This window comes from Carassius gibelio, chromosome B5 (genome assembly GCF_023724105.1).
Source record: "Carassius gibelio isolate Cgi1373 ecotype wild population from Czech Republic chromosome B5, carGib1.2-hapl.c, whole genome shotgun sequence".
Lineage (NCBI taxonomy): Eukaryota > Metazoa > Chordata > Actinopteri > Cypriniformes > Cyprinidae > Carassius > Carassius gibelio.
Window position 1 is genome coordinate 18045982 of NC_068400.1, and position 16962 is coordinate 18062943.

Consider the following 16962-nt stretch of genomic DNA (forward strand, 5'->3'; position numbering starts at 1 on the left):
TGTGGGAATTAAATCTTAATTTGGGGCCATCATTTTTTTTTCTTCTGCATGTCATTTTCAGGGCTCTGGCTATTGTACTGAAATACTATCTGTTCATCATTCAAGATTTCAGTAAAGACAGTAAATCTGGTGGGCTGCAGACAGTCTACAGTGGGTTAGCACTGGAGATTTTAATTATAAACCACACAATAAACATGAGGATAAAGCCAGTATTGTAAAATGGATCATATGGAGTATGTGGGGGTATATTAGTTGTAAGAAAATTGTGTTTTCGTATATGATGGTAATGCTGTACTAATATTTGAAGTACATTTTTAGTGACATTTTAAGCACCATAGGCCTATGAAATGAATACCATTATATATCAAAATACCACAGTATCATCTGATGCCACCACATTGTAGTATATGGTACCATACTGTTCTGTACCTTTTCTATTTCATACACTTGTGAAAATGCATACTTTAAAAAAGAGAACTTATTATTGAAAAAAATTGCAAACTAATATTTTCAGACACTTAATTACTTGTTATTGACAATTTAAGTAAAATGTATTATAGTTAAAATGTATATTAAATTGAGTTAGTACTTTTTAAACTTAAGCAGGACTTAAGTAGGCTACATTTATGTCATTTAATTATTGTCTTTAAAATACGGTTGAAGTGTACTTCTGAATGTTTTGACAAGCATTTGTGATAAACTAAAATATAATTAAATGTAATCTCTAATGTAATTTTTGAATGGCTTGTCAACTATTATTTGTAATTACACATTTGTAACAATGAAGTTGCAATTGTCCAGTGCTCTCCATAAGTATTGGGACAGTAAATAAAAAAAATCCTTTGTTTGCTGTGTAGTCAAGACATCTGTAAATATTATTAAAATATGAATATGGGACAAAACTACAGATTGTCACATTTTATTTTTTGGGTGTTATAACAAATGCCTGTTTTACCAAATAAAAAGGTCAGCGCTTTTAGAGTTTCATTACTTTATCTGATGTGAGTATTAGGACTGCCACAACTGAACTTTAAGATGTTGCTTGTTTTTAATCATATTTACAGATTTACTGAATCCACAACAAACAGCATTTTTGTTCTTACTGTCCCAATACTTTTGGAGGGCCCTATATATTTAAACATTTAATGTAATATCAAATGGGTTCAAATGAAGTGACAAAAGATTGTTTAAAAATGTATCTAAAAAAGAAAAATTTGAATAAACTTAAACATAATTTAAAATGTATTTTAACTTTTAAATGTGCGCTTATGTTAAGAAACTGTTATGAAAGTGGGTAACATTTTATTTTAAGGTGCCCTTGTTACACAAGTTGGATGTATTTATTATAATAACACTTAATTTTGCATACTCACATGCAAACAACTCATAACCCCAAACCTAACCATACAGTATGTACATGTTGTTAATTAATATTACTCTGTACTTAAATGTATAATTAATTACACTGTAACAAGGACACCTTAAAATAAAGTGCAACCAAAGTGAACTGTGTTTAAATACACTTAAGTGGCCTTTAATTGTATTAACTGTAAATTATCTGCAAGTATAATATTCCTTTTTTTTCACTTGAAGTACAGTACAAGTGCACATTCAGTTCACCTTCTTTTTAATGTGCTATTCACACACTTGTCTTTTGAAGTAGCTCAGGATACAAAAGATGTGTATGTGCATCGGACTGGACAGCCATTAAAATGGTTGTTTAGTTTACACGTTAGATGTTGAGGATCAGAATGGCTCACCCACAGCCCACATGCACACACACACACACACACACACACACACACACATTCCTTCTCCCTGTGGCTGCATGGAAATGCTCATCTCTTTCAGATTTGTCTCTCGTTTGACAATCGAAGCCGTGGGGCAGTGAGCACTTGAATTAGTTTCTGACAGTGTGTGTAGTTGAGTGTGTGTTAATGTGATCATGTGGGCGGCTGCAGCGGCCTGTAAAAAAAAGCCGGTAGTTTGAAACTGAGCTGGAGGGCATTACTGCTTGTTTGTGTGTGTGTGTGTGTGTGTGTGTGTGTGTGTGTGTGTGTGTCTCTAATCACGTTTATTGGAAACCAATAGAAGTGCTAGTAGATGTTACAGCTGTGAAAGCTTGTAGTGTGTGTGAGTTGTAATAGAGGGTTGTGCACCCTGTAGTACAGCTATATGAGATGTTGGCTTTTACATTTATTTCAATGAAAAGACCTGGGCCCGTATTCATAAAGATTCTAAGAATCCTCTCAGAAAACTCTTAATTTAGCTTAAAAACTTTTACTTATAGGAGTCTTAGCTTAAAAGCGATTCGGGACCGATCTGAGAGCAACTCTGAGTAAGGAAAAGACAAAAACTTTTATCTTAGTGAGGAGGCGGGGTTGACCCCGTTGCTATGTATGACACAATCTTTTGAAGACTGTGATTGGTTGGTTGTACAAGAAGGAAAAAAGTATAGGCTCTATTCTAATTCTCACTTTGAATTTACATTACATTTACGTAATTTATCCTATTTGACCGTTCTCTCTCTCTCTCTCTCTCTCTCACACACACACACACACACACACACACACATTATATGTGTGTATATAAATCCTTTTTTATTTACCATGCTTGTAATTTCCTATAAGGTATTTGATTGGCTTAGAATGATAAAAATTGTTCCACTCTTTCCAGTTACAGTGAATGCTGTCCTGTTTAAGTGGTGGTTTGAATGTTGGTTTTAATGTATCAAACATGGAATCAAAACCAAGAAGGGCGAGAAAGCCCAACTGGACAGAGGAACAGTGTTTACTGTTAGCCCAGTTAGTGGATGAACACAAGGCCATTCTTAAAGGAAAATTTTGGCCGAGTGTCACAGCAAGGGACAAGAAGCAGACATGGGAGCGTATAGCACAAACTATTAATGGTTCATTCCCCCTGCTTATGCGCACATATAAGCCTGCTATATTCATAAATGCAGTTTTTTGAGCCTGCAAGCTGGAAATGTCCAGTGGAAAATAAATGAACTGCGACACAGTAAGATGCTGAAAGTGCTGTAATTGTTTGTGTGATCACTCTGCTTACAGAAGGTCGTGACAGACCCAAATCATCATATTGCATTGTTGCATTTTCCCAGTTGCCAAATATCATAATGTAGTGATTAATTTATATATTAAGTTATAAATTATTATATAATCTATAGCGTCTTATTAACTCACTGTTATCCATTGTCTGCAACACATTTCTTCTGCCTCTTCGTCTCTCTGCCATTTTCTCCTCTGCTAAAGAAACTCTTAAGCCTCTTAAAAGTCCTCGTCTGTGCTCCTAACAAGTTTGACCTTAAGACCTCTTTTAAGGGTTAAGATGCTTTCTGAATTACTTTTTTTCTTTACAAGGTTTTTTTCTTTAATTTTAAGAGTAAACGCCCACATTTCTAAGAATTTTCTTAGAATTTTGTCACTAGGAGCTACTTTTTGCATTAAGATTCTTTATGTATACGGGCCCTGGAAAACTGTTCAGGATCATAAAAATGTTGACTGTTTTGAACATAATACTGGTTTACTGCATATACTGTATATATGTTAGACAGCCTATTGTATAATGCACATTTCAAATAGTTACGTTGTTGTTACTTAATATTGCATGTCTACTTTGGTGAATGGTGTCTTGTTATCATCTAGGAAATACAATTGTGGACTACTATTCAAAAGTTTGGGGACAGTAAAATGTTACTTTTATTATTTGAAAGTAATTGTTTTATTCAGTGAGGATGCATTAATTTGATCAAAAGTTAAAAGATTTGATTTAAAATAATGGCTGGAATTCGTTTTTTTTTTTTTTTTTTTTCATATTTTCCACAACAATATAAATCAGCACAGCTGTTATCAACGTTTATAATAATTAGAAATGGTAAATCAGCTTATTAGAATGATTTCTGAAGGATCATGTGACGCTGGAGTAATGATGCTGAAAATTCAGTTTTGATCACAGCAATAAATTACTTTTTTTCATCTTTTAAAAAAAATAGTATAACCTATTTTAAATTGCAATAACATTTCCTCAATTTTACTGTTTGTTTGCATTTTCAGTCAAATAAAATTCAGTCTTGGTGAGCAAAAGGTGAACTGACTATTAAACAGTAGTGTAGCAGGTCAAGATATTCAGCATGCATACGGAAAAGTTGCTTATTGTGCCAGTATGCATACTGTGTCCAGCAAATTAAACACAAGTAGTACTAGTGTTGTTACAGTTACCAAAATTTCAGTGTTCGGTACGGATACCAGTGAAAATCCACGGTAATCTCGGTACCAATTTCGGTACCAAAGCAAAACACAAAAATATGCTAATTAAAAAAAAAATAATTATCACTAAAAATGAAACCAATGTCATTCTTTATACTTATTTAAAATTGTGTTTAAAGTTTTTCTACAAGTAATACAACCAGTTTCACCCAAATTGAATTTGTCTTTTAATTAATGAAATTTAAACACATTTAATTTTTTGGTAAATAAAGGGGATTTGCTATTAAAATAAAAAAATGGAAGAAATATTGTGTGATGTATTTCTTTAAAAATTTGTATTAGTTTTTTCAACAGTAGTAGCATTATCACATACATTCTACTAAATAATAGTAATATTTCTAGCACAATGCCTTTATGTAAAAATGAACTTATTTTGACAGGTTGTGGTGAATACCTGTAAATTGACAGTGGTTTGACTCAAATGAAATGGTAAAATGCTTGTGAAGTGACTCAGAACAGTTCTGGTGAAGTCGTTGTTTATGTATTTATGTCCTCATTGAGACGGCAGATGCTGAAATTACTGCCAGCGTCACGCGCTTCAGTCTATGTAGTAAACAACCATTCATCCATTCACACAGAGACGCGCAGAATATGCAGGATTCATATTTCAACCAACTTTTGCGACTTAACATTTATAGATACTGGTCCATATGGTTTTATTAATTTATGCTAACTTTGACAAATGTGGTAAACCTGGTAGCGTGACATTTTCATTTTTTTAGTACCGACTTGGTAACGAAGTACCGGGTCTTTTGACAACACTAAGTAGTACCATGGTGTATCCCAGACATAGTCATAATGTCTAATAAGCACTGCGCTGAACATTCTCTCTCTTTTCTCCTGCAGGCGAACTCTCCACCAGTAGTGGTAAATACAGACACACTGGATGGCTCACCTTATGTAAGTATTATGCATGTTTTAGTCTTCAGAGCTAGAAATAATTAGTGGTTCAAACATGAATGATACCTGAAATCAAGAATACCCTGACATTGCTAATAATAATGCACTGAATAGCTAAATAAGAATGTTGTAGCCCTAACTCTGGTGTTAGTAAATGAAGTAAATGTGTAAATGTGCATTTCAGTTACTGTATAATGCATGTCTTGAGCTGACATGTCTCAGAGGATTTGACATTGTGCTTGTGTTGTCTTGTAGGTCAATGGAGCGGAAGGAGAGATTGAATATGAAGAGATTACGTTGGAAAGGGTAAGCTTGCAAACAATTACAATATTTTGACATAGGTCATTCTTTGTATTGGGGCTGGTTTCAGTTTTATAAGGTACTTTTTATATTTTTAATATAAAGTAATATTTTGTGAGAGTGATATTTTTCATATTATATTGAATGGTTACTTCAAATAGTATATTATTACAAAATTGTACTTGTAAATGATATAATATGAATTAACCAAAACCACTAACTTACTTAAAGAGAGACTCTTTATTGACTGTTTCTTGACAGTGTTTAAGTACACTTAAAAAATATACTTTTTTATAATGTCAAACTAAAAGCGATTTAAATTTTTCCTTTCTCTTTGGAGTGTTACAAGCTCTTGGTGCATGAATAAGATCTGTAAAGTTGCGAAGACTAAGGGTGTACTCACACTGCCAGTTTGAACCGTGCCCGAGTGCGTTTGACCACCAAAGTGCGGTTCGTTTGACTAGTGTGAGTGCTCCGAATCGTGCCCGGGCGCGGCTCGATTGGCCGGCCCTGGCCCGCTTGGAAGGGGTGGGCCAGGGCACGGTTCAGTTGGACTCGGGCGCGGTTCGCATGCAGTGTGAGCGCTAACCGTGCCGGAGCACGGAAAAGGACGCTTTGCATCACGGTTTTGCGACGCTCCAAAACCAACATGGCAGGGAAAGGGTCGCTTTGGTCTACGGCAAAGGTGCAAAACGCATAAAAACGAAAAACTGCAAAGTCCTTGCAAACATCCTCATACGAGCAGCACGATTACGTGAAAATTTTCGCGCCACTAAGGCGACACATCTGTTTAACAACAGGCTGTGGACCAAACAACACAAAATTTATCCACAGAGAAAACAGAGCGATGCACTACATTGTGTTAAGAGAGAGCCGCTCTTCCTGTTTATCCCGAAACCGTCGCACCATAATGACGTAAGCGTGCTCCGGCACGAATGCTGAAACCCTATATGTGAGTGCAGGCCAGAGGGGGAGTGGGGAGGGGGGACAATCGTACTCGGGCCCGGTTCATAGCAACCGTGCCTAGTGTGAGTACACCCTAAAGTCTCAAATCCAAAAAGATATTCTTTATCAAAGTTAAGACACTGCCATGCCCCGTTCAAACACGCTCACACAGGTCTACGTCACTATGTGGAAATATCTGGGTAATGCTGGTCATTTGGCCAATCAGAGCAGACTGTGCTTGTCAGAAGGAGGGACGCATTTAAGAAAATGAAAAATGATGCATTTGAGAGAGGTGGGGCATAGAGGACCTACAATAATATACAGTATTTGATAATGAATCTGTTTTTTGAACATTAAAGCATGTCAACATATTCTGTTACACCAAATACACCAAATAATGATCTTTAAATAAGCATCATATGACCCCTTTAATAGAAATGACATTAAGGTACAGTATATTTTAGTTTACCATAAAAACATCTCAGTATGTTCAGAAGTACATTTTAACCTAAGACAATAAAATAAAAACGTAATTATATATAAAGAGTTTATTTGCAAAAACAGGTAACTCTGTTTTTAAAATGTTCAAAAATCATGTTTTTGTGTTCTATTGTGAAAGTGACATGATATTCAGCCAAGTATGGTGACCCATATTCAGAATTCGTGCTCTGCATTTAACCCATCCAAAGTGCCCACACACAGAGCAGTGAACACACACACAGAGCAGTGAACACACACACAGAGCAGTGAACACACACCCGGAGCAGTGGGCAGCCATTTATGCTGTGGCACCCGGGGAGCAGTTGGGGGTTCGAAGCCTTGCTCAAGGGCACCTAAGTCTTGGTATTGCCACCCCGAGATTCAAACCCACAGCCCTAGGGTTAGGAGTCAAACTCCACGACTTTGTTTATTAGCATTATTTTTTAGTTATGTTTTACCTAATCAAAATAACCCAACTGCAGTTTGAATAAGATTAATTGGAATGCACAATGAAAAAACATGATTTTTGAAATTGTTACTTTAAAAATCTGTTTTTGCAAATTCATTCTTCATATACAGATGTACTTAAGTTGATTCAAAAGCACTCTTAAGTTGCATTAAACGTAAATTTTAACTTAAATACATTTCCATTTAATTGCAATTAACATGTAGTCAAGTTTGAAAACATCACATTGAGTTTACACTTAACTATATTTTGGCACTGATAGCCTTCTGGGCTCAAGCGCCGACATACAGAGACATTGCACAATGGACAACCTGAGTTCGAATCCCAGCTCGAAGACCTTTCCTGATCCTGACCCCACCTCTGTCTTCCACTTTGCTTCCTGTTTACTCTAAATTGTCCTGTTATCATAAAGTCATAAACAAAAAATATGTATTATATATTTTTTTCACAATGAATAAATATCATGTTTCAATGTTAATAGACTGCATTTGATATCTAAAGCTAAATTAATGCATGTGAATATATATGTTTGCACCCATAGCAGCTTCAGTGTATGTAAATGAGGGACTCTCATTCTGTTGAATGAGCCAGACATGTGTGTGTGTGTGTGTGTGTGTGTGTGTGTGCACTTGTGTGTGTAGGGGAACTCTGGGCTAGGTTTCAGTATCGCTGGAGGGACTGATAACCCTCATGTTGGAGACGACCCCAGCATCTTCATCACCAAGATCATTCCAGGAGGAGCCGCTGCACAGGACGGGAGGCTCAGGTAACATGCAGCTTGTATGTGGATTGCATATACAATGGCCCCAGAAATTATTTTATTCTAATGGATCAAATTATTTGTTTTATCTTTAAAAACCTTTTTGTGAAATATATAAATGTACTGTATCTTTCTTCGAAATGAATTCCATTTGCATTGATATTTTCTAATGCAATGATATTCATTTATTTTAAATATGACTTTATATTCATATATTTTAAATGTGACTTTTGAATCATATTTTAATCATTATCAAGATTTCTGCTTTTCTCGATTTATTAATTAATATTGCTGCGATATCTGGCAACTTGTTATTTATGCTGAAAATGTGTTATTTTAATTTTACATTTGAGTTGTCATGCTTTGGTAACAAGCCTCTACAAGCTTTCATAGTTGTGGTTGCCAGATATCAAGAGCTTAAATTTTTAAGCACATAATCTTTCCAACCTGGCAACCGTGAGCACGTGCTCTATCAAGATTTAGAAAAAAGCCCTGATGAGCTGAAATCTCTGTTGCGATCTTCTGCTCGCATAAAAATGTAATACAGTATATTTTATTTCGCTTAATTTTTTGAAGACTTCCATTTTTGGTCTCTGTATGTGTACTGTATATGGACATGTCGCAGTTAAATATCTTCGTGCATGTTCTACTAGAGATGCATTTATAATGGGACCAGCTGGGGTTCCTGCTAACAAATGCAATTTTATGCCAGAGGATTCCAGCACATCCACACATGCGCGTTTGCACACAAATTCACTCACATTGCAGGAGAAATAAAGCAGACAGAAATAGCACTGAAGAGAAAAAAAAAACTGAGAAAGAGAAAGAGAAAATATAGACAGAAATAGCAGCTTGAAAGTGGAAAGTTCACCTGAAAATGAAAATGATGTCATTATTTCTTCATAGTAATGTTATTTCAAATGAATAGAGTCGAATCTATTCAGTGATCCAATTAACGCGGCAGTCTGAGTGTTCGGTGCTGGAGTGCTTCACAGCTCACTGGAGGTGAAGACTGTCAGTGAATTATGATTTATTTCAATCTGTTCATCAAGATCATACAGGTTTGTAGTGATGTGTTGGTTAGGTAATAATGGAACTGTTCGCTTTAACCACACACACGGAGTCAAATCTACACACGCACACACACTGTCAGCTGATGGACTGTCAGCTGTTTTATGCTGTCCTCTGCTCTTCTCTGCAGACAGTTGGGCTTCATTACTAATGGCAGTTCTGGGACCAAATGGACTGTAGTTTAGAGAGACAGAAACATTTTTCTTTCCCCCCACAGTGTGATTTTACTGTAGAATGTGAATACTCACTGTTTTAGAGAATGTAATACTTTATAAATATACTTTTTGTGAATGTAATACTTTAAAAAGATACTTTTTGTATCTTCATTCTTTGCACTGCAAGTATTTACACAGTACAGGCAAGTTATTAGATTATCATATAATATACATTAGGGGTGGAATGGATTGTAGTTGATCTGTGATCCAAATGGACCAGGACCCATGGTTCAGCATTAGGGCTGGGATAAAAGATTATTTTTTAAACGATTAATCTATCGATTATTTTTTCGATGGATCGATTAATCTAATGATTAATTTTTCCGGACCGATTCGATTTCGATTATCTCCCCATTAATTGACTACTAACAATTTATACATGTTGATTTACATATCTGAATGAAAAAAACATGAATTCCTTAACATTGCAATATATGTTTATTGCTCTTAAAATTACAAAATAAAAGAATGACTAAGAATGCATTACTTTGCACTTGTATAGAGATAGCATTCGACAAACCTTGAAGCCTTGAAAACACATAGCTTACTGAAACAAGCTTACTGAACATATAGGGCCTAGCTTACTGAAAAAAAAGTTCTTCTTTCAGATGAAAATAACAAGAACTTGATGTCTAGCATTCAATAAAAAATGTCTTGTTTAGAGCTTGAAAGAATTCAGTAACCAATGTGAACTTGAGGGCTTTAAGCTAATACAGAGAGTGCTTTTCAAAAAAAAAAAAAAATTAACAGTGGGAGCCAGCAGCCTGTCATGGAGAAAAAAAAAATCTCTGAATGCTCCACGTGAAACTTTGGTGTTCTGCCCTTTTTCTATTGTGTCTAATGATTTTGGTTAATATGCACGAGGGAGAGAGAGAGAGAGAGAGAGAGCAAGAAGCGCTCGTGTTGTTTGAAGACTGTGAGTGCGCGTGCAGCCGGGGCGCTCTCTCATACGCGCCCTGTCAGGCGCAGCAGTCTTTCTACTCTACATCACTCACCGATCAAATAAGGCATTGACAGCCGCCAAAAAAAAAAAAAGATCAATGCAGAAAAACCCCTGGATTGGTTATACAACATTGCACAGAATGTTGATCCAGCCATCGCGTATATTCAGCGCACATAAGGTAAACGTTTTTTAGAGAAATAAAAACAGGTCGACAAATCGACACGCATATTTTGCGTCGACTTATTTTTTCCGTCGCCATCATCGATGACCTTGACGCGTTGTCCCAGCCCTTTTCAGCATGCATGTGATTCACATATCAACTCCAAAATTGTATAATTTTGTAATAATACGAACTTCCTAATCATCCGGAAGAAGGAGGCGGGAACCAGCGCACAATCAAAACACTTTAATATTCAAAATAAACAAAACAGCGCGTCAGCCCCTCACGGCGACTGACGCGCACAAATAAAAGCCAAACACATAAAATAATGTCCCAGGCCTGGTCCTCTCTCGTCCTTCACGGTCGTCACTCCAGTTTTATATCCTTCCATCTCCTACGTGGGACTCAAGACCGGCGGTGGGGCGCAGGTGTAGCTCATCTCCAATCACTACACCTGGCCTCACTCCTCGTTCCCATGCCTCTCGGCCCCGCCCCACTCGTCACATACCGCATACCTCGCAGGCCGGGGGGTACCCTCGAGACTGCGCTCTACTCCCCCCCCCTCCCTCCGGGGGGGGACCGCTCACGGGGACCTGCAGGAACCTGGGGGTAGGACAGACGAGGCGAGAGAAAAGGAGATGGAAGGAGGAGCGACAAGGACGAGAGAGGGGAGAGAGAAAAAAAAAAATCCGGTTCCCAGGCGCACTGCTGCTCGGCCCTCCACCAACTGGGTGATCTCCTCCGCGGTGCCTGGCGGCGGCACTGGACGGCCCTCGGCGGACGGCGCGACACTCCTCCGCCGCCCGATGGACGGCTCCTCCGGTTTTGGGCAGCGGCAGGAGTCCCCCGTTCCCTGCCCCTCCGGATTCCTTCGCGGAGGCGGCAGGCTCCGGCCCCCTGGCGAACGGCACCGACTCCTCCGCTCCCTCACGGACGGCAGCCGTCCCTCCATATCGTGGGCGGCCAGCAGCGAGCTCGCCCGTCCCCGGCAACTCGCTCCAGCCCACCGCCTCGAGCGTCCCTGGCGGCACATACCTCGCCAGCTCGAGGGCACCGCGGATTCACCACAGTGGCGAGGGATCTTCAGCAGCGCGTCCCTCCTTCTCCCGGGCTTCGGCACCACTGTAATAATACGAACTTCCTAATCATCCGGAAGAAGGAGGCGGGAACCAGCGCACAATCAAAACACTTTAATATTCAAAATAAACAAAACAGCGCGTCAGCCCCTCACGGCGACTGACGCGCACAAATAAAAGCCAAACACATAAAATAATGTCCCAGGCCTGGTCCTCTCTCGTCCTTCACGGTCGTCACTCCAGTTTTATATCCTTCCATCTCCTACGTGGGACTCAAGACCGGCGGTGGGGCGCAGGTGTAGCTCATCTCCAATCACTACACCTGGCCTCACTCCTCGTTCCCACGCCTCTCGGCCCCGCCCCACTCGTCACAAATTTATACGTGTTTTGTCTTGCCAATTTCACATTCAAACAATATTAAACCATTCCAGTGAAAGAAGAGGCAAAAGAGAACTCGATTTGTTATTCCTGCAATTGTTTTCTGTGCACACAGCGTGCAAACACCAGATTGATTCCTTTCTCACATCTCCTTGTGTTTAAACAGACACACACATACATTTTTTTTACAGAAAAAGTTTTAAAATGCTACAGTAAAAAGCCTTTTAACTGGTTAACTTTAAGTTACCTTATCTTATACGGTGAAAAACTTTAAATGGCTACCACTGTAAAATTTTACTTTAAAACAATGTAAAAATTAAGGATTTTGCAGATAAAATGAAAAACAATAAAATGACATCCCTAGAAGTCCCTGCATGGCACATCATATATGAATATATTTTCCTAAATAGTTTTTTTCCCCCCTTTTTTAAGACAGTAAGGTATGTCAGCTTTAACTCATTATGTGGCTTTCTACGATCTGTATTCATTTAGTTTTTGTTAGTACACATAAAGGTTATATGTTGGTATTTAACCAATTAATGAACTGTATAGTTAAAGGTCGTAAAATATACAGGTGCCCACATGCTATACGTAATACCTGAAATACCGTTACTACATTTTGTGGTGAATTTTTTAAAAGCACAGCTGCCGTTTGTTCCCCATAGATTTGACAGGACAAGATAAGATATATTTCTATACTTTTTTCTACACTTATTTACTGTAAATAACAGAAAAATAACATAATAATTGAGAAAAACTTCAAGTATGAGACCAATTCAATAGCTTATTGTTATACAATTGTTAATAATTTATAATATGTGGAGGTTGTGCCAAGTAGTTGTCACGGGGTCACTAATATCATTCTTTCAATGATGTGGGCATGCAACCTGTTTGTGTTGAAATTTGTTTAATTGGACTAGATTCTACAGAGTGAAAGATACATTCGGGTTAAAATACTGCATTTGATTTAACACAGAGCTTTAGTCTGCCTTGCCCTAAAGATAATTAAATGCTTAGATTTATGATCAAAGCTCTTTTTTTAAAACATTTACTGCAATGCTATTTATTGATGGTTGAGAGATGAACAAATAAATCTTCCTCAAAAGCCTGATGGATGATCTATAATCACATTTTAACACAATTTTTCAAAAAAAAAAAAAAAGTAAAAGTAAACTGCTTCAGTTCGGTCTTGAAATATAACAAACAATATAAAAGTTATTCTTACATTTACTTTATAAAAATCATTGAAGATTTCACAGCATAAAGACACATGAATGACCTGAAGTGGGAGTTCTTACAATTATACTAAAAGGCCATCACATGTTTTCCAGCTTAGTTCTGGGTAATATGTATCATAGTGCATGGAGAAGTTGTCGTAGTCCATGTAGACTAGGGAAAAGGCTAGATCTAAAAAAAAAAAAAAAAAAAAACTTTCTTGGTGGTCACTGGTCAGTGATAATTAGAGGGCTTTATGATGAATATTTATGAGCAGTTATTTCCAGAAAACTGCACTGACAATCATTCATGGCATGATGGCACTTAAACTCCCACTCTCTGTAATCTGTGCTTTATGTTTCTGGATGACAGCATAGCTAGTGCTGTATTTGCACTTCTGAAAGCTGAGGAATATTTATGGTGTTTTGTCGAGTTGTCAGTTTCAGTGAAATGTCTTTTTCGGGTGGTGTTCTGCTCTGTGAGAAAATGCTAATTTCATGTAAGAATTACTATTATTTCATCACTAATTCAACAAGTTGTTGTTTTTAACTTGTATCATTTCTCTTCTTCTGTGGAATACAAAAGAAGACATTTAGTAGAATGTCCTGGCTGCTTATTTTTATTTATTTTTTTTTTTTACATAAAATGAAAGTAAATGGGGCCTGGTGGTGCTGTCGAACTCTACTAAGGACAAAATGAACTGTCAAATGACCCATGTACTATAATACAAATCTTCTAAAGTCATACAATAGCTTAGTGTAAAGAACAAGCCAAACTTTAATCTCCACCTCCCCCATAGCTTTCAAATCTCAAAGCGTGATGTAACAAGAATTACCCAGATAAGGCAAAAAAAAAAAAGACAAAATGTCAGAAACAAATGTCACGGGTGAACACAAAGCACTTGGTGCTTCACAAACAGGCGTATCAAACTGAATCACATATTTTAGTGCATTTTACAGTATGTCATACTGTTTCCATTTTACTGTTTTATAAATATTTATATATGTTCTTGGTGGTTTGATTTTGTACTGATCAAATTTACTCACAACAAACATTTCAATATTGCAATGATTCATCACAAGGATTCACCACTGATCTGGTGATCCAATGAAACCCATCTCTGGTCAGTTTTGTAATGTAGGTTCAGTTTTAAATGTACGGAGCCTGGGACATGACTAAAAGAAAAAATAAATAAATTGTGCGCACAATTTATAAATCGAGGGAACGAAATATAAATTGTGCACATGATTTAGGCTCTAAATTTTTTTCTTGCATGCCATGTGCTGGGCTCCATATAATTGCAAGTGATACAAACAACTATATTTGTTTCCAACTGGCCTAGTTAGCCAAACAAAAACATAAAATAGTCACTAAAAAATGCATAAAACACAAATTCTATTTATTTTATATTTAACATATTATACAGACAATTAATATTTAACTCAGATATGAAATAATAGAAAAGTCTGGGAAAATATTAGTTTATTGAACATTTTGACAAAACATACGATTTAGACAAAATGTTTATCATAAATGTTATATATTTTTTTATCATGTAGTATGATATAGAGCTTAAAAACGCTTCAGTTTTGTTCAGAGACTCAAACTAAGAAAAATATGAAAAATTTTCTTTAGCTTGTAATGTAGAATTCTATGCTATCAAATATGACACAGCAGGCTTTATAAGGTGTAGTGGGTTCCTGAAGAAAAAATAATTAATGTGTAAATTCTGCCTTTATGGGCTGCAGTATGTAAAAAACACAGTATATTAGCTGTGGTTGTTTATTCTGTGAAAAATAAAATCTCTCTCGACAGTCAAATTTAACTTAATATAATTTAAACATAACATCGTTTGTGTCTTGTATACCAGTGTTACCAGAAACTCAAATTTTGAGGCAGCTGTCAGATCAAAGGTTCACATATGGCTGTGCACTGCCAGCTTCTCACAGATGTTGCATTATTAATACCTTATTTCCATTTCTCCTTCTTTGTCTCAGAGTAAATGACAGTATTCTCTTTGTGAATGACGTCGATGTTCGGGAGGTGACCCACAGTCAGGCGGTGGAGGCCCTCAAGGAGGCAGGCGCTATCGTCAGACTCTATGTATTACGCAGGAAACCCCTCGCTGAGAAAGTCACCGAAATCAAGCTCATCAAAGGGCCAAAAGGTATGGACTCTATACTTCTAGTAATAAAGCATATGTGATTATCAGAGATGCACTAAATGATCATTGGTTTGGCAATACAACATTAATATTGGATGTTGTAATGGGGCAGATATAGCGGCACACAAAAGCAAAAGTTTTGTTTACAAGATGACTTAGGATCCATTTATCACTTACCGGTATATTTACTCATCTACCAGATGCTATTACCTTAGTGACTTACAAATGCAGAATGCAAAAAAAGTGATTGATCACAATCATTTAGGGACCTGCTGTGAGCTACAAAGTTGTTAATTCATCTTATATGTTTTGGTCGAAGCTATTCGTTTGCGTTATTTCAAAAGCAGTGAAATTTAGGGTTAGAAACTACATTACCCAAGTTGCTGTGCAGAAAACTCCACCAATCAGAGTAAATCCTGCTAAAAGAGCTTTAAAGGGAAAGTCCCATTCTTGCAAGGGATCTGCAACAAAATAATAGCTTTTAATCTTTTACATACATACACACACACACACACACGCACAAACACACACACGGTAGCCACTATTGCCCTCTTGTTAAGGAACAGAAAATTCATTATTCATCATTATATACTCACCTTCAAGTTGTTCTAAACCTATATGATTTTTTTCCTTCTGTTGAATAATAAAAGAAGATATTTTGAAGAATGTTGGTATCCAAACAGTTAACGTTAGCCTCTTACTTCCGTATAATTCCCTCCCCCCCCCCCATACTATGGAACTCAATGGCTGCTATAAACTTGTTATAAATTTGTTTACCAACATTCTTCAAGATATGTTATAGAAACTCACACAGGTTCAGAACTACTTGAGGATGATTTTGCAACTGTCAGAAAACATCCAAATTGTGCATCTTTTATTCAATTAACTGAGATTTGAAAGTTCTGTTTATAAAGAGAAATGTGCTTCTACTGTCCCAGGGCTAGGCTTTAGTATAGCGGGTGGTGTGGGGAACCAGCACATCCCTGGAGACAACAGCATTTATGTCACAAAGATCATCGAGGGGGGAGCGGCTCATAAGGACGGGCGACTACAGATCGGTGATAAGATACTGATGGTAAGACAACACATATACATCACTAATGAGGACTGACAGGTGGGAATATAGTGTGTATGAGACTGAAGCAACATCATAGCTGTAGCTGTGCTGTTGTGTGGTACTGGCTCTTCAATGCTGCCACCTCTTGCTCACAGGAAGAACTACAGGCAGGTTGTGCATGCTACAATGCAGTAAAAAACACAATCAGTTATCTTTCTGTAGTATTTACTTTGATGTACATAAATCCCATATGTTCTCCTATTTAGTTTGGTGCCACTAGTAATGCAGAAATTGAAACAACTTTAATTTCCACAGTTCCTACATTTCTGCTTTTAACTTAGTATGCCTTTTGAAAAAGAAGCACTTAACTAAAAATAGTAATATCACTAAAAATAGTATAATACATTGACATTACATGCTTTTATCCAAAGCGACTTACAAATGAAGACATTGGAAGCAAACAAAATTAACCAAAGAGCAATGATACACAACTGCTATATCAAGTCTCAGTTAGCTTAACGTAGTACATGTTTTTATATATATATATAA

General features: G+C 37.1%; 1 protein-coding gene across 4 annotated transcripts in view; it reads left to right on the forward strand.

The window, feature by feature from the left end:
- The window catches only part of LOC127957919 (disks large homolog 4), a 143106-nt gene that overhangs the window by 105779 nt on the left and 20365 nt on the right, over positions 1–16962 (forward strand). For all 4 annotated transcript variants that reach the window (XM_052556633.1, XM_052556632.1, XM_052556631.1 and 1 more), the window contains 5 exons: positions 5130–5183; positions 5439–5489; positions 8016–8140; positions 15190–15359; positions 16295–16431. In XM_052556633.1, the coding sequence (XP_052412593.1) occupies positions 5130–5183; positions 5439–5489; positions 8016–8140; positions 15190–15359; positions 16295–16431 (537 nt within the window). The remainder of the gene's footprint in view (positions 1–5129; positions 5184–5438; positions 5490–8015; positions 8141–15189; positions 15360–16294; positions 16432–16962) is intronic.